Genomic DNA, 17,782 nt, shown 5'->3' on the forward strand with positions numbered 1-17,782 from the left:
TCGAAATGTGTCAGGCTGACTCATATGATTCTACCTGAGTTCACATGCTTTTAAGGTCTAAATTTGACAATTTGACCCCAGTTTTAATTTGGCCTTCACTGACGGTCTCTGTTTATTGTCTTCAGATTAGAAATGTAAATAAGTTTAGCCCATTAAGAGACATATGAAGAATAAAAAAATAAATAAGTAATTAACTAATCAACCTTTATTTCCACCACCTATGACATTTCTTTGTAAATTACTTTCCCTTTAAATGAGTTCACTGAAAAACTATCTGTTATCTGTTTTCACTCAAAAATACTGCACAAAATATGCTACATTCACAATATCAATTTGCAACTTTTTAATGGAATCAGTTTTTAGAACTGAATATATGAGATCAACATGATTGAAACTCTGGCTGCATGGTGGCGCAGTGGTTAGTGCTGTCGCTTGACAGGGAGGTTCCTACTTTGAATTCCCAAATGGGTGTATTTCTGTTTGGATTATGCATGTTCATTCTGTGCATGCATGGGTACCTCCCACAGTTCAAAAACATGCCCATCGGGTTGATGGGTCGCTCTGATTCACCTGTGGGTGTAAGTGAGTGGTTGTCTGGCTCTGCATGACCTGTGATAGGCTGACATTTTCTCAAAAGGGTTTTAGTGTTTACATGGCCTTGCGCAACCAGGATATTGCTAGTATTCCGAAGATGAAAGGGTTAATGACAGCATGTAAATTAATATTACTTCACTAAAATCAGAATCCCACAATAAAAGAAAAATAAAAGTGAGACATCATGTTTTTTTTGTCATAGTCTGTGACCCTGTGACCCTGAAAGGGAAAGCAATGAAGATAAAGGTAGGATACTATGTTTACAAAATACCTTCAGAAAATCTTTCAATATTTTTCAGGATTGCTGGGATGAAAAGTAGGGGCATCAGAGGATGTAGCCAATATAGTCCTTAAATTTGGTGTTTCACCATTAGGCCACAAGTAGTTTTTATCTCTACCATACATCTCCCAGTCTGACACAAATTTACCTAATAAAGGTCCAGGCCCTGACAGACTCATCTGGGAATATTTAGTCACAGTCAGAATGCCTCCCAACCCTGTGACTTAAAGCTTAAACAACATTATCTGAATAATGTCAGGGACACCACATTAATCCATTACCCAACCTGGGCCACGCCCTGGACCTGAAGGACAGCAACAAGTTGGCCTGATTCAACACTGATCTGTATGACTGATGTATTGTCAGAACCTGCACTGTGATTAGACAATACACTGATGCTAAACATTATATTAAGATTTAAATGTCTTTTAAGAGAAGACCATGCACATGTCTTTAGGAGAATGCTAAACTGCTTTCTCCATGTGTCACAATAGCATAGCTCCTTAGAAGAAGAGTCCAACTTTGGTACATCATGAAACAAAAAGGACCCCAAACTATTGAGCAGCGTAAGATCAGCCAGGAATGGGACTTCCTTTTTCACTATCAAAACTCCAGGAACAAGTTTTCTCAGTTTCTCAGTATCTACAAAGTGTTTTTAGAACTTGATTTAACACAATAGTAAACAAACCTCTGTCTCAACTTTATCATTTTGGAGGGAAAATATAATTTCATTAAGCAATGACATTTTTCATTTTCAATAACTGATATTTAGTTTCTGCACAACTTTAAAATAAAAATTGGTTGAAAGGATTTGAAAACTGTAAAATTCTGTTGTTAATCACATTTTACATGACATTCCGCTGTTTGAAATTGGTGTTGTATGATACAAATAATGACAATAAAAAATACAAATGATAACAACAATAATTATAAGTTGTGCTACCTTTATTCAGTGCTAATGAGTAACACACTGAGTTACCCTTGCTTTAACATGGAGTGTCTATGTTTGATCAACCCTCTTTTTACTTGAAAACTTCCACTACTAACATTTCCCCTCACACATTTCATACCACAGACTGATTAAAACAAAGCTAGTGAGTGGACAACATATGCCACAAAAAAGTGGAGATGATTGATGAAAAATAATGTATCCCTCCAATAAATACTATATATATTATATATATATATATGATAAACCACAACACACTGTTTTTCAAAATATTCAGCCCCTTCTGTAACCCATCAGTTGATTTACCTCTTACAAAATATGCTCACTCAGTAGTTTTGCGTAATGTTTTGGGTTGTATCTCTTGAGGTATACACTCATTTTTCCTTCAACTCGCTGATCTCCACTCAGACCTGTGAAAAAAATAAAAAATATGTACAACTTTTGAAGAAACTGGGTCTCTGAATAGCAGGCTAGTGTTCAGTTTAAATGACATTAAAAATATCACACTTAAAGAATTTTCAGGTTCATTAGTTTTGAGCTCACCAAGCTTTCGGGCTGTTCTTTCAATCTTCTCCAAGGCAGATTGTACATCTCCATCCTCTGGAACAAGGACCTCTATCTCTCCCACATGGTAGCCGAAGTCAGCTTGGTCAAGATCTATCTGCACCCCCTCCTCCTCCAAAACAAAGGACCTGCGAACTGTTGTAAACTCTGCAAAGCATACCAAATTCAGTTCACTTAGCCAGGACTCATTCTCCATCGAGAAGTTTGTCCCTGTGTCCTCACAAACATCTTTAATGATCTCGACCACTCTGCGTTGAATGTCAGATAGATTGGTTATCTCCTTGTAGCGGGTACACAGGGCCGCTGTTTTAGATTGTCCTCCACTTTTCTCCTCTGTTGATGGGCACTTGAGTTCCCAACATCCTTTGCGCTTACGCAGCCACATATCTCTCAAAGTCAGGTCAAAGTTGGGGTTGTCATAGTACTGGTCTTGAAACTGGTGCTGGCGAACACATGCTCCTGAGTGGGGGTGAATAGAAATTACTTTAAAGGGGTAGAGATGTATGCCCATCCCTAAAACAGGGATGGGCATGCATTATCACAACCAGTGTAATTAACTGTTATAAAAGTCTCTTTTTTTATCCTTGTTAAGACTCTTGTTCTAAAATTAGATGTGAACAAAAGAAACAATTCAAACACTCACCCCCAATCTCTTCGATTATTTTCAGGGTGTCAGCATTGCACAGAAATTTTCTTTCCACTTCAACACTCATCTGAAAAGATAATGTGAGATCAGTGACAAGAGGAGCAGATTTTTATCACCTCACAACATGTCAACCTGGTTGACTGTAACCAGCGTACTAAGAAGCCTAACAGACAGTTTAACTTAAATTAATTTTGATTCCTGTAACCAACAAGGCATTGGCTCTACTTGTTATTTGTAGCTTCTTCATTTAAAAAAAAAAAACACTGTTCACTTCCAACATTAGCTTCAAAAAGTAAAATGGATCACCCTTTTCCGTCATGATGTCAACCACTCCAGCTAATGTGCAGGTTTTATTCTACATTTATATGGAAATGTTTATTCTTATCCCACTAGATTTATGCATCACTTTTATGGACCAGTTACCGTGCAAATTCAGATATAAAAAAATACTTGGATAAAAGTTTTTAAAAGTATGAATATAATCCACCTGCTGTCATAAACTTGACAAATTATAAGAGGCCCTATCATTTCTTTTCCTTCATGACACACAGATAGTTTTACATCCTTTTAGAATTTACTTTAAAATTTCAATGTGTAAATAGTTTACTTGTTTGAATAGGGATTTTTTTCTACAGTTTAAACAATTTAAACATGAGCGAAACTCTCTCACCATTAGGCTACCATAATCAAATTCTGTTTAGTAAAAGTACATTTTCACTGTATCCATAACACCAGAAGTTATCACTGTTTTTAAGAGTTACCACTTCAGTCTCTTCTTGTCACACCTGTACAAATACAGCCAAGATATGAAGCAATCTGCTGCTACTGATGCAGGGTCGTTCGTGAATTAAAGAGTCATAAAAATTACAGTATGCAGCACACAGTTCTAAAAAAACCCTCACTCTACGTAGCGAAGTGCTTCGTCACAAACCTCCACAATTAAGATCCTGTAATCCAAATTACGGAGAGATATTTCCTACTTGCCTCTTCACCAAAGCCGAGTTAATTTCAAACAGGCACAACGAGAGACGCCTATGCGAGTGTTCAAGAGCCTCACGTCCTGTCCCAGTAACGCAGAGAGGCACATACAGATGGTGCAGCTTTAATTCCCTCATAAATATTTATTCAACAGATTCGACTATTGACGTGTGCCACACCTATCGTTTGATTGAAACATGTCAGAAACCGTGTGGGCGGTGCTAAATAGAGCCTCAGTCATGTCTTTATTATTCAGCCTTGATTAACTCATCGCACACTTTTTGACACATCAAGTTGACAGAATGGGGACTCATTTTTTATTCACCTTTAAAGTAACACCACGGAGGCTTTCTTGTAAAAGGGTTTTCCAAGCAATCTAGGCATCGACAGACTAAAAAAAACTAAACTCCATCATGACCCGCCATGTCATTGTTGACTTACAGTTGTATTAATAATCACCAATATCTGCGGAGTTATATAAGGGATTTAATTGCCGTGTCCGTCCCCTCTGAATGTCAGCAATCAGCCTTGGGGGGAGCTGTGGTCTGTTTACTAGAGGGAAGAGGGGAAGGAGAGAGGGATAGGGCGAAAGAAGGGAGGGAGGGGGAGAACAGTAGAGAGAGAGAGAGAGAGGGAGAGGGAGAGAGAGAGAGGGAGGGCAGGCAAGAAAACTTTTCACTTCTGAGGAGCCACTGAGGAAGCGTGTGTGTGTGTGCGTGCTGGAGCGGCGACCATGCAGGTAAAAACGCATTAGCTAATTGCTCTGAACTTAATTAAACGTCATCCGTGATCGGTTAATTGTGCTGATTTGAGCGTGGAGAGTGGCCTACGACTGATATAAGATCGAGTAAACGACGGATTGTGCCCCATATCAATCCGATCCTCTTTATAAATCCAACATTAAATCCAAAACTTTTTCTGCTTCTCGTCTGCTTCGCCTGCTTTCCCTACACCACCCCCATCGTCGAAGCGACCACGGCGCACGTACTCCGCTTCAAGTAGCTGTTTGGCGTTTATTTCTTTCGCCAATTATGGCTTAAATCTGATTAAATGTTAGTTTAAATGGCAATGTGTTGAACTACAAGTACAAAAGCTATGGATTCGAGCACTAAGTCGCGTCAAAAGGGGGTCTGCTGGGCGGCGAGGAGGGAGGGGGTGCGAGTGTTTTCTAACACATCTGTAAACGGAGCCCACGTTCATTAATTAAATGGCTTTAGTCCGGCTAGGCCTCAATTTGCGCTGTTGAGCAGCAGGCGGCGGGCGGTGCAACACTAGATGCCCGATTTGCAGCCCACAATCAGAGGGGTAAGGGAATAACTCGAGGCCGAGGATTTTACTCCAAAGCGTTGTGAGTGTGTTCTCTATCTTTGATAAACTCACTCGGTGTATTGAAGCTGCTCTTCCCACCTGGACCTGGCAGAGTTTGTGGTGAGTGGGGAGCAGCCAGTTGGAGACAGTTTGAGGAGCCGTTAATTATCTCTGCCAGCTAACAGGCTAGCTAGCAAAGTGACACGATTGTGATTAGCTCAACCCCTTTATGTTTTTAATTTGAGCACCGTCCTCTTACAACTCAGATTATGCCGACGCTTGTCCAGCATCTGCCGTGTCTGAGAAGGACTGGTTATCACAACAAATTAAATTGAAATAAAGTGACAGCTACATGAAGAATTTCCAAAACTACGACTGTAATGCGACGTTACAGGGGGGCTTCTCAAACTAGCCTGCTAGCTAATTGATTATCTCTGTTCGCATGCTAATTAGACTGCTCATTAATTGGCTAACAACGCATAGACACGTCAGTGTAGTTTTATTGTGGTTCATAATTGTGGAAGTCGTGACAGAAACCCTTTAAGACATCCACATTGCAGTTACAGACTTGTCGAAATACTATCTGGTTATGGAACCATACTAACTTGCTAACTGGCATGACGAGGAAGTGGGCACTTAAGCTGTGTTGGTATTTCTCCTCATGGACATGAATTGCTGTCTGTGTTGCATTTGATGTTATGTATGCATGCAGCTTTGCGGAAAAGCACAGGCTACAGCCCTGATTTTTTGTTTTATCTTTTTAATTCTAAAATTGCACGGGGGTATGAGTGATTTGAAAAGCATGTAGCGCAAATATAAAATTATGAATGATTATTATTTGTATAGACTATACTAATTTCTTCAGAGATAATATGCTAGATGTAAATTGTCAAGCAATGCACGTAGTCGGTGTTATCTATTCTGAAAGAATACTCTCCAGAATATTCTGCATTTCATAGTAATTTCTGTGCACTTTATGTTTTTGTTTTGTTGAAAGTGAGTTTTAATCATGAAAGGTATTCAAGGCTCCCTTTTCTGCTACTGTCAACAAGCAGACATCTGTGCAAAGTTGATCATAGTGGAAAAAAATACTTTTGTACTTCCTAGCATCTAGATTTGAATAGTTTAACTTATTTCTAAAATGGTTTGTTTTTGTATAAGAAATATTTGAGCGTGTTCGGTGAAACATTCATGACACACAGGATTTAATCTTCAGACAGTTTGGATGATCACATAACCCCAATGCGCCTGCATACTAAGCATGCGATCAAATAATCACCTGGTTTAATATTGGCTGTAAAGCATTGATGTTCTTTCCCAATTAAGGGTAGTTGACATTTTTATATGCATGTAATAACTGATATTTTTTCTGTCCCCCTGAAGTTTATATTGATTATAAATATTGTTTTTGAAGGTAGCATTGATTCAGTCTACAGATCCATATGTCTCAATGGATTATAATGATTCACAGGTTAAAAAAAGAAAAACTTTTCCATACAGCCATAATGTTTTCGACTGTGACAGCTGTTTGGGGAAATACGATGCAACTTTATTTTAGACCCTTGTAGCAGGCTTTTAGTTTGTTGTACAAAAGTTTATCCAACACAGTGGGTTTTAAGTGATATTTACCCAGTTTATGAGCGTAACCAACATGGATGGATGCATGCCACTTTGATTGGTACATGCCCCCTCTTGAATTAAGTCTAAGGAAATCACTCCTCATTGTTGAATGTACCATTATTTGTCTGAAACATGCTTAGAATAGCATTTGTAATAAGTTTAATAGTTTGGGAAAAGTTAGATTTGCTAATACCTGTAATTTTTTTTTTTTTTTTTTTGTAGGAGGAGTCTGGAGAGACAGGTAGTGAAAGCAATGGGGTGGCAGTGTGGCTGTGCCCTCTGTGCCAAAAAGGACAGTGTGACAGATCCTCTTTGTCTCTTCATCTCACTGAGCAACACAGTGTACTTCAAACTTGTGTTGACAGACTGCTGGACATTGTGAGTATGGCCATAATGCATTTGTGGATCTTAAAAAATAATGAACATCATGTACTAGTTTTTTTAGTTATCTATTAATAAATGCTTTTAGCATTTTTAAATTGATAATAAAGCCTGCAGATATAATAGTAATAATAATTGGTATAGAAAATTACTGATCTAAAGATGAGTTCAGTTTATTAAACAATAGTTATTTGCACAGCAAAAACAAAGTCCTCCAGTTTGAGTGGTTAATACTCATTAAAGTGCACATTAGTGTTTTTTATCAGCATTCTTAACAGGTGCAAAAAATAACAGCCCCTCCAAAAGTTGTCCTTCAAAGTAACTTTAAGTCTGTTTTCCTTTCACTTAACTACTATTGTAACACTGCCAAAGTGCATGCTGTTTTGTTGCTTTGTGTTTTGGATGTCCTTTTTGGACTTGTTTTTATTAAGTGACTTAAGAGTTTTCTGACCTCTCAAAATGCTTTATATTGCTAGTCGCATAAAGCCATTCACATCACATTCACACACTGATTGCAAAGACTGCTGTTGTAGGAGACCATAAGTATTAATCTACACATCCTAATTCATACACATTTACACTCCTCTAAATAATTGTGTCTTTCTCAAGTACTCTTCAGTATGTGTGTAGGAGCTGGGATCGAACCCCTGACCCTTGATTGGAAGATGACAAATATTGAAGAAGTAGCATTTTTGTCATATTGTTATTGAAAAGTGGTGAAATCGAAAACAGTAAACCTGATGGGCTGTAATTCCTTTCAATGGATTGGTTTGATTTATGTGACATGTAATTGGGGCATCCCGACTTGCTTATCCAGAATAAACAGCAGTTGTCAAGGGCTTTTCAACTATCAGAATAAAGAACATAGCAGCGTGATCGGTGAAAAAGCCTGGTAATGCATAAAAAAATTGGGTACAGATCTTTTTTATGACTGTGATGTGGTTTGATATTATAATTTGTATAATAGAGAGATATCATGGCAAAACAATAAAATAATATTTTTAAAACAGTTTTTTGCTGTTAGAATTGACGATTTATAAAATGTGTAAGTTATAAAGTATTTTTGAGTCAACAACTATTATCAAAATGAGTGAACTGATTTCAATAGGTTCATTGCTATTTAGAATTCAAAGTATAAATATATGGTGTAAATAAATTAAAGATAGCATAATTTATGCCTTGAGGCTTGTTTGAAAATTAAAGGCTTGTCAGGGTGGCAATGTGTAATATAAATACACACCACTGTCCCGCCCAAATGTTGAGCTGCTCAAAATCAACAAAGCATTAGGCCAGACTCAAAGTAACCAATGCATAGTTAAGTTTGCTTTGGGGATTTTGTTGAATTCTTTTTCATTTTCTTCAAACAGGCTGTTCTGAAACAGGCGACCAGTGGAGGAGAAGAAAACAAAGATGCTCACAAAGTTACAGGTGAGTGTGAAAAATTCTCAGAACATTTTCTACACAACTTAAATACTTACAAAACTGTGATAAGCTTGCAGCATGCTATTGCCATGTAATATCCTTATTTTTAAATGTGTCTGTTTAGTTTGTAATTAATGTCTCTTTTTTTACTCTTGATACTTGAACTGCATGAAGGGAATGGTAGGTTTTCTAGTTAAACCCGATACCGCTTTCAACATCACAGCATTGAACACAAAACACTTATTTTTTCTCACCCACCTGCATACAGGGTTGGTATAGAAAAACTGTTTACAAGTTAAACCACCTCGAACATTGAAAAGACCTAGATTGGCTTAGATTTTGTAATGTAGATTCTAGAATAACAAAAGACCCCTTGATTTTTGCACTTAATGTTAATAAAGAAGTAGCTAAAAGCTACTGTGCTAATATTTGCCGAGTGGCTGTCAAGTGTGTGCTTAAATTAATATATAGCCCAATATCACCTTGGATTTCCACTTGCCTTTGAAAATAGCAGAAACATCTGATAAAAGTATTGGAGCTCTCTGCTCAGAAAATATGTATTTATGTTAAAAGAAAAATGTATAATGTATTGTAAAAATTGTAACAAGTTTTTTCTTTGTTATTTACGGAAAAAATATATAATTTTTTATTTTTTACAAAAGTTACATATGCTTTCCTTTAATCAGATGCTGGATTATCCCACCTGAAGCTCGCTGAAGACGTCACTTCAGACCCCTTCCAGTCTAGTGAAAATTCAGACGCTACCCAGAGGCTTGGAGACACAGAAATGGAGGGAGAGAGAATAGTGGAAAAGGAGGGAGGTGAAGCTGAGCAAGGGCCAGAAGAGGAGGGAAATCCTCCCAAAGAAACCAAACAGCAAAATGCAACTGAAAACACAGAAGTGCTGGACGCCAGTGAAAAATCATTTGGTAAAAATGGTGCCCAGGCTGACAGTAACACTCGATTCAAATGCAATGCCTGTCTGGAATCTTTTCCCAGTAGAACTGCCTTGAGTGTTCATTACAACTCTGCAGCCCACATTCAGAGGATGACGACAGGCACTTCAAAACAAGGTGATGATAACGAGACTCAAGCCCATTCAGTTCCTGTCCTGCCCCGACCATATGTATCAAACAAACCCTACCAGTGTGCTGTATGTCGAGTCTCTTACAATCATGCCATCACTCTTGAGAGCCATATGAAATCTGTCCTCCACCAGTCACGCAGCAGAAGTGCTGGAATTGTTGCACAAGCTGCAAACAGTGCAATGGCTACTACTAGTTTGGGAGTTACCACCTCCAGTGCTCCAAACTCGGTAGTGAGCACATCTGGAAGTGGAAACAGTCAACTAGTCACCACCAGTAGTTGTTCTGTTCCTGGGACGTTGATGGTGACTGCTACAAAAGACGGAGAGCATATCCCTACTTCCCAGGTGATACCGCCCCTACTTACCTCCCCTGTGGCCTCTGCTCAGGCGGTTTCAGCTTTTCTAACCCTTCTCACTTCTAGCCCCAGTACCCTTTCACACTCCCTCCTCCCTTCCCTCTTTGCGGCTGGTGCTGCTCCTGGTACCACCGTGCCTCAGCTTGTGCCTCAACCTCAAATGGTCATGCCCTTGATCTTGAATGGGCTACAAGCCCAAACCCAGCAACATCAAGAAAACCAGCAAGGCCAGCTCCTTACCCAGTGTGTGCCATTTGTAGGTCTCAGTACAGCCCAGCAAGCTCTCCTAGCCCAAAGACTTAACAGCTTACAGAACCAGTGGCCATCAGCAGGAGTCTCAACAAACATACAGGTCTGCCTTGAAGGGCAAAAAGAGACATCAAAAGTTGAGAAAGAACAAGAAAACAAGGATGATGTTGAAGCAGTTAAAGAGAAGGGATCAGATCAAGTCAAGGACAGACAGTGCAGTAAAGAATCTGATCAGTGTCCTCATATAGAGAGAAAATTGAAGGTTGAGAATGATGAAGACAATGAGAAGGCACAGAGAGAAAGCACAACAGATGGAGAAAGCTTGACTAATCAGTCAGACCTGGAAGGTGATAAAGCAACTTGCCCCAGTCTCTCCCCAGGGGATACAGAGAACCGCAACAAGAACCTCTCGCCTTCAGCATCAGTGCCCAGTAACTCAAGCCTCAGTCCTGTACATATAAACCTTACACTTAGCCCTGATTCTACTCCTCAGAAGTCTCAGTCTAGCTCTAGTCCCTGTGGTTCTCTTGGTACCCCAAAAGCAAGTCAGAGTGTGAATGCCTTAACCAACAACCAAACCCGACCCCATTGTTATACAAAGGGATCCATGTATCCAGACCTTCCAGTGATGTCTGAGTTCCAGATGGAAGTTCTTTGGGCATTCTTTGAGTCACGTAGTGAGGCTGATGCTGCAAGTCCTCCTCATGAAGACTGTGAGGCACTTGGGAGAGAGGTTGGTCTGTCAGAGGTAGAGGTACGCAAGTGGTTAAGCCACGCCCGACATGCAAAGAGGAAACAGAGAGAGACAGAAATGGGACACATGCATGGCTTGGCAGGACTTACAAAGCATGGCCAAAGTTCTGACAATGACTATGATGATGAAGAAAGATCACTGGTTATAGCAGAAGGTGAGGATGATGCTGAAGCATCAGGTAGTCAGGCAATAGACTTGTCAAGTAGAAGGAAATACAGACAGCGTTATCTGGGAAGGGAGGGGCAGGCAGATTCATGCCTCACGTCAGACTCTGAAAATGAGGTATACACCTCTGTTATTGTGTCTGATGAGGAGACGCATAATGGGTCAACAAAAGAGGATCCTGGGAGCCCAGTTAAAGATGAAGCACAGTGGGAGGTCCATGGGGATAAGGGACTGGCTGGAGGAAAGGTCTTGCGCTCTACAACTGTGTTTCTCTCTGATGCAGAAGATGAATATGAGGATGAGGATGGAGCAGGGGAACAGAGGTCTCAGAGGAAGAAGCGGAAAGGGGAGTTCGAGCATGATGAGGTGGAGGTTAAGAAGGAAAGACAGGACCCGGATGTGGATCTAGAGTTGGAGGCCCAAGGGGACCCTCCAAATTCACTCTCCCACCCTGAAATCCCAACCGGTGCTATCCACTCACTTCCCTTGTCGCTTGCCCCCTTTTCAACACAATTCCTCAGCCCCTATGTCTTTTCACTGAGTCCTTCAGTGGTAGGGGATGGGAGCAAGGTACCGGTCTTCCCAAACCCTCCAACTATTACACGCTTCTCCAGTTCTCTTCTTTCACAGTCCCTCTCCTCCAACAACCAAACTTCCCACTTCCTGTCTAATGGTGGTGACTGCGAGTCCGCTCTGGATCTCAGCATAGGGAAAAACAACTCAAAATATGCTTCCTCCTCCACATCTTTGGCTGATAGAATTGCTACACAGAAGGGACAGTTACTTGATGGGCTTGGCCTGAGGCCCACATCCAAAGGTCTGGTGGTAGTCCAGGTGAAGCCTGAGTCTGCTAATGCTGTACCCGTTTGTAACAGCAGTATGAGTCTGGTCAACTGCAACAACTTGACAAAGTCCAGTATTTACATGAGAGCAGCAGAAAAAGTAAACACCACCCTGTCGGAAAAAGAGCGAGAAAAGGAAAAGGAGCAGGAACAACAGCAGAGGAAGTCCAAAGGAAAAAGGTATAGGGACATGCGGCGTTCAAGAACCATCATTCAAGCAGAGCAACTTGACATTCTATATGGCTGCTATTTCAAAGACCCAAATCCTGGGAAACATGAATTTGAACAGATTTCAGAGTGGGTCCACCTTCCAAAGAAAGTGGTTCAGATATGGTTCCAGAACATGAGGGCAAGGGAACGGAAAGGGGAGGTTAGATTCATTAGTGACGGGACCTTGGCAGCGGTTGGAAAACCTCTGATCAAATTCACCTGGCCTCTTTCCAAACCAATCTTCTCAAACAAGTCACAAAATAATACTGGTTGCATCACAACTGCCCCAATTGTGCGCACACTCATCAAGACTGACAGGGAGCCTGCAAAGGAGCTGGGCAAACCTGCTGTTCTGAAAAAAATCGCCCCAGTTCCCATTAAGCCCAAGGAGATTGTGTCTTCTACAACAGTCTCACCAGTAACCAGCAGTGCTTGTGCAGTGCCAAAGACCACACTGGAAACTACCAGCAATGCCACAATGGTCAAAGTTGCACCAAAAGTCACCCCCCCTGTCCTCGTAGCACCGCCGAAGGATCCAATCCCTATTGCACCAAGACCTGTTCAGAAGAGAAAGCTAGAAGAGGAGAGTGAGGAGGAGAAAACTGATGAGGAAAAAGACAATTCAGATGAGGTTAGTTCTGGACCAGGAACCACTAACCGCATGGTTCCCAAACTGCCCACAACACCCATCAACAATAGGTCCAATGCAACAAATGTGGTAACACAAAAACAGAATGGGCTTAACTACTGGACCTCCAAAGTTCCCATTAAAATCAACACTATTTCAAGAGAACAGTTGTCTCTTCCCACCCACACGCCTCCCCGTACCATCCCTCCTCCGCCCACCCCAAGCATTGCACCAGTCAGCCCAAATACCCCATGTTCTGCCAAAGTGGCCATCCCCCCCACCCCAGTCGTTTCTAAATCAAGCCCATCGGATAGCAGCTTTCTACCCAATTCAGCAAGCCGTAGACCACGAACACACCTGTCCTGTCTACAGCTCTCCATTCTGCAGTCCTGTTATGAAACCTGTGCCCATCCCAATGCCATGGAGTGTGAGGCAATTTGCACTGAGCTCTGCCTGCCACTCAGGGTGGTGCAGATCTGGTTCCAAAACACCAGGGCCAAGGAAAAGCGCTGGAGGCTGCAGCAAGAAAAAATTGTAAGTGGGTTAAGACTTCTTTTACAATATATGTAAAGATGGTCCAAAAATCTATTCTTGTAAAACAAACTAATAACATTAAAGCAAAATAGCTACTGAGAATAAGGAAGTTTATTTTTCTTGTGGCGAATACTACTACCTTGCCCTTATATCTGATGGGTTCTGGTATTTTTCAAATGTCATATATTGCTCCATTGAAATGGAACAGTGTTCTCTAAACACTGTTATTCCCAAACTAGGAGTAAAGTATACTATTGCTTTACAATAGTAAAAACTGAAAAGAAAAAAAGCAACCACGTCTGACAGCTAAATGTATCAGTTATGTTGTTAGTAAGGTCTGACAGTAACATGTTGATGTTTTTAATTCCATGCCTGCTTTTTGTTCTTTCGCTTTTGCTGCCATGATTGGAAATAACAACACTGCTGTGCTTTTAAATTGTATACTTTAGTTGGAAAAACTCCCAGATGGTGCATTTGGCAACAAAAGTAAAATGCACTTTCTGTTAAATGGGATTCAAATAGGGTCTTTCTCAAATTGGCATGTAAATGTTAGCCTTACTGTGACAGTTACAGTGGTTTCACCCGTGAAGGGCCTCTGTGAAATAGGCACACAATGGAATTTCTGAAAAGTTCAAATGCTTTTGCAATATTTGAGACCTATGGATGTCCATATTGATCCTTATTGGATATTTTATACGTCAACCCCTGCATATTTCCCTACATAAAACAGTGATATCCTTTTAAAACAATTCTTAAAAAGTTATTTTTTTCCAACATTGAACTAATATGTATTAAATAGCAGTTACATTTTGAATATCTGTGATTAATCAAAATTAAAAAATCCTTTTACAGCAATACTTAATTTTTGAGAAAATTTTCCTGTCTTGAAATAATAAATAACAGCCAAAAGGAGTGGTTAAATTGTATGCACAGAAATTCCATACAAAACTTGAACAGTAGAAGTTCGGTTTAGTCTGTTACCAAACTTTGTCACCAATGGAAATGTGTTTAAGTTATTCCTTTCTCTACTTCTCTATTCCTTCATCTACATTTTCTCAGTCCCCTCTGTCTGGTGGTAAAGTGGACCTGAGCTCAGGAAGTTACCTGCAGTACAACGCTCTCAAAGCCAATCGGCCCATCCTGCCAAAACCAGTTCAACTGACAGTTAATGAACCTCCAGCTTCTCCAGTTGCAGGCCAGACAGAGCCGAAGGAGACTCTGACAGGTCGCTGTGATGCCTGCAATGTCTCCTTTGAATCTCGAGCTGCAGCAAGGGCCCACGTCTTCTCTCCACGTCACCTGGCAACCTTGAGAACGACAAATTTTGGCCAACCAACGACTCTTGTCAACAAGAATGGAACCAGTAATGGAGGATCTGGCAGTGTAATGCCGGGCTTACAGGTCTCTCAATCTCCAGTAACAGGTACTGGTTCTGGTTCTGTAGGGGAGCTGGTGATTGAGTCACCGCCACCATCAGCTACCAGCAGCAGTTAGAGACTCAGATCAGCTTTGGTCTGCACACTGACTTTTTTTGGACCCATTTGGGCTCCTTTGATTTTAATAAATATGAGCACTAACCCTCAGAAACTAATTTCTTTAGTTTTTGAATTGGCTCCTCTTGCATCCGCTGCCCCTTGTTAGACCTTCACTGACTCAAAATGCGTTAGTCTCTAAACCTCATCTGGAATCTGATACAACAGCAGACTGTTTCCATGCTGCTTACACTTTTCCAGCTGCAGTTTGAAAAGTGATGAACACATCTTTTGTCTCCCTCAATCCCCACACACTTTAACCAAACTGTTCTGGTCCTAAGCCTGTGGTTATATATTACCTTACTTCAGTGACCTTCCTATAATTTGTAAAGGCATTTAACTTGCCATGCTTGAACTGTCCTACGCATTGGTGTGTCCTCTCTGGAAATGGCCATTTGAAGGCAGGCCTGGAAACACTTTTTGGGATAATAACGTGAAATATTTGCATTACGGACTCCCGGTTGCTCCTGTGGATTTTTTTTCTCATGCCTACTCACTTTTAGGGAGAGAATGCTTTGAAATGGTTTGACTGGACTGAATCATGGGGAAAAGGATGAACTGTCACTTTTTTTTTTTTTACTTTACTACAGCAGTGCGATCTGAAGAGTGCGGTATTCACTCATAAGGGGTATATAGAGGTACTTTTGAGAGAACAGGGCTGTTAACTTGTCCCCAATTAGATGTTGATAATTTTCATGACAATCCAAAAATACAGGGCAAAAAGAGAGGCTGAAGAAATCAGAGTCTTGGCATACTGCACTTTGACATATTTTACTTTGTTTGAAATGTTTTTAAGCATTCTATTGCAAGTGTCTTTTTATGAAAAGATACATTCATGCATGTTGGATGCCTTAATATAAATCACCTGAAATACATTGATTTTGCTGGTGTAATGGGACATGCTTTTAATGTGAGCATAATAATGTGCAAAAATGAGGCCTGGGTATAAAAGTATAGAAGAGCTCTGTTCCAAAATGTTTCTATATCCATAATAGGGGAAATATTTGAATGTTACACTCTGTCTACAATTTAGAAAATCTTGCCTGTAAGGTTATCTCCATTTCCCTGGCCAAGGACCATAACAACTATCTTGTTTTCACAACTAATGTTTTTGATCCTGTGGATTTATCTTTCCCCTCATGCCGCGTATATCTCATTTTGAAATGCAGCTCTTCAAACAAGTTGGGGTTTAACAGATGTTTATTGCCTATTGTTGGTGTGTAAGATACAGTATGACCGCCTTAAGAAGAAACACCTTCAGGTCAATAATTTAAAGCTGGGAAATACCTGGTGATGTTGGTGAATGAATTTTATCCTCATCTTGCACTGAGGGTCAGATGTATTTCATAAATATAATCTTCTTTCCCATAAATACTGTGCATAACACAGAAGTAAAATAAAGTTATATTGACATCAGTATTTATATAAATGGCAATGTAAGCAATTAAAACTGGTGTGATGATTTTATTTCGGTCAAACGCCAAGTCTCCTGGAATAATAATAAGAGAACAAAGCTTGAAATAGGCTTTTTTCTGTACTTTCCCCCTCTTTGTTAGGTTTTGATACAGAGTTACTTATTAAAGTAATGTATGTGCTGTGAAATAAGAAATATCATTTGGAAACCATGACAAGGGAGAAAGTTGGGTATTACTTGCATCCTTAAGAGACTAATGAATACTCAGATCTTGGCAGCAAATTGGGAAACATTAATGTTTTGACTGAGAGCTAGTAAGATGGTGCTGTGTTGAAGGACACATTACGTACTAAAGATGTATTCCTTCAATTTAAGTTGTATATTAATGTTACAATAGTTTTAACTAAATGCAAAACTAAAACGTGAACTTTTGTAAAGAAATATATAAAATAACTGATATTCCAAAGTAATCCTCCCTTTGCTTTCTGTCATTCAAAAACCAAAAAGCAATCTTGAGGTCGACAGAGAGCGGGAGAGGTGTTTGTAAATGCAAACTGTAGGACAACCCACGGCTTGACACTTGCACTAGTCCACAATTTTGCACAAGCTACAGACATTTCAAATGAACACAGCCATCTACACAGCTAGAGAGACACTTGGTAGGGTTTTTGAAACAAGAAGGGAAACAATGTCCTTTCATGAGTAATAATTTTTTACTCCTGTTGGAAACTGTATCTTATGTGTAAAGCAAGGACTGGAGTGCTCTGACTTCAAGACTGGGATTATACACACGCACACACACAGACATGGTGTTGCACTGTCCAAACAAGCTAGGTTTTTTTTGGAGATCTGCTTTTTATTCCTGTATGTTTCATTGTCACTTTGATTATCACTCTTGTTATTATAGTACTACTACTTATACAATTTATCGTTACTACTCATCACTGTTATTATTATTGATCCATAATGGTTTTAAATGCCACCACTTGCTCAAAAACAGTATGGTAACCCTCTAAAAATTGAACAATAATAGTGGCAATGTGGTTATGAATTGTTAGACTTTTAATTAAGCTTTTTTTCTCCTGACTTGTACTTGCCTTTTGTGTTTGGTCTCCATTATGCTTTCTTTGATATACAAAAAAAGAAATAAAATCAGTTGAACAACGCGTATCCGTGTTTATATATTTTATTGTGTGAATTATATCTATTTAAAACATTTTAACTACTCAGAAAAGTTTCACCTGGGGGGATTTTTGAACAAAGGTGAGT

General features: G+C 39.9%; 2 protein-coding genes across 7 annotated transcripts; one reads left to right on the plus strand and one right to left on the minus strand.

The window, feature by feature from the left end:
- Window positions 1-1,782: 1,782 nt before the first annotated feature.
- Window positions 1,783-5,427, minus strand: thtpa (thiamine triphosphatase). Of its 5 annotated transcripts, none has more exons than XM_074693756.1 (4): window positions 5,392-5,427; window positions 3,031-3,100; window positions 2,367-2,846; window positions 1,783-2,233 (listed from the first exon to the last, which is right to left on the minus strand). In XM_074693756.1, the coding sequence occupies exons 2-4, from the start codon at window positions 3,098-3,100 to the stop codon at window positions 2,133-2,135; spliced, it is 651 nt and encodes a 216-aa protein (XP_074549857.1). In that variant the 5' UTR covers window positions 5,392-5,427; the 3' UTR covers window positions 1,783-2,132. The 5 variants fall into 5 exon arrangements, with proteins under 5 accessions (XP_074549857.1, XP_074549855.1, XP_074549854.1 ...); XM_074693754.1 differs by lacking the exon at window positions 5,392-5,427 and adding an exon at window positions 4,018-4,112; XM_074693753.1 differs by lacking the exon at window positions 5,392-5,427 and adding an exon at window positions 3,965-4,112.
- Window positions 4,623-17,676, plus strand: zfhx2 (zinc finger homeobox 2). 2 transcript variants are annotated; one of them, XM_074693743.1, is made up of 5 exons: window positions 4,623-4,750; window positions 7,162-7,317; window positions 8,688-8,748; window positions 9,429-13,567; window positions 14,627-17,676. In XM_074693743.1, the coding sequence occupies exons 1-5, from the start codon at window positions 4,745-4,747 to the stop codon at window positions 15,059-15,061; spliced, it is 4,797 nt and encodes a 1,598-aa protein (XP_074549844.1). In that variant the 5' UTR covers window positions 4,623-4,744; the 3' UTR covers window positions 15,062-17,676. The 2 variants fall into 2 exon arrangements, with proteins under 2 accessions (XP_074549844.1, XP_074549843.1); XM_074693742.1 differs by lacking the exon at window positions 4,623-4,750 and adding an exon at window positions 4,875-5,316.
- Window positions 17,677-17,782: the final 106 nt, after the last annotated feature.

The sequence above is a fragment of the Halichoeres trimaculatus genome, unplaced genomic scaffold (assembly GCF_033239565.1).
Source record: "Halichoeres trimaculatus isolate MK-OKI-2021-1 unplaced genomic scaffold, fHalTri1.1 fHalTri1_scaffold_18, whole genome shotgun sequence".
NCBI lineage: Eukaryota > Metazoa > Chordata > Actinopteri > Labriformes > Labridae > Halichoeres > Halichoeres trimaculatus.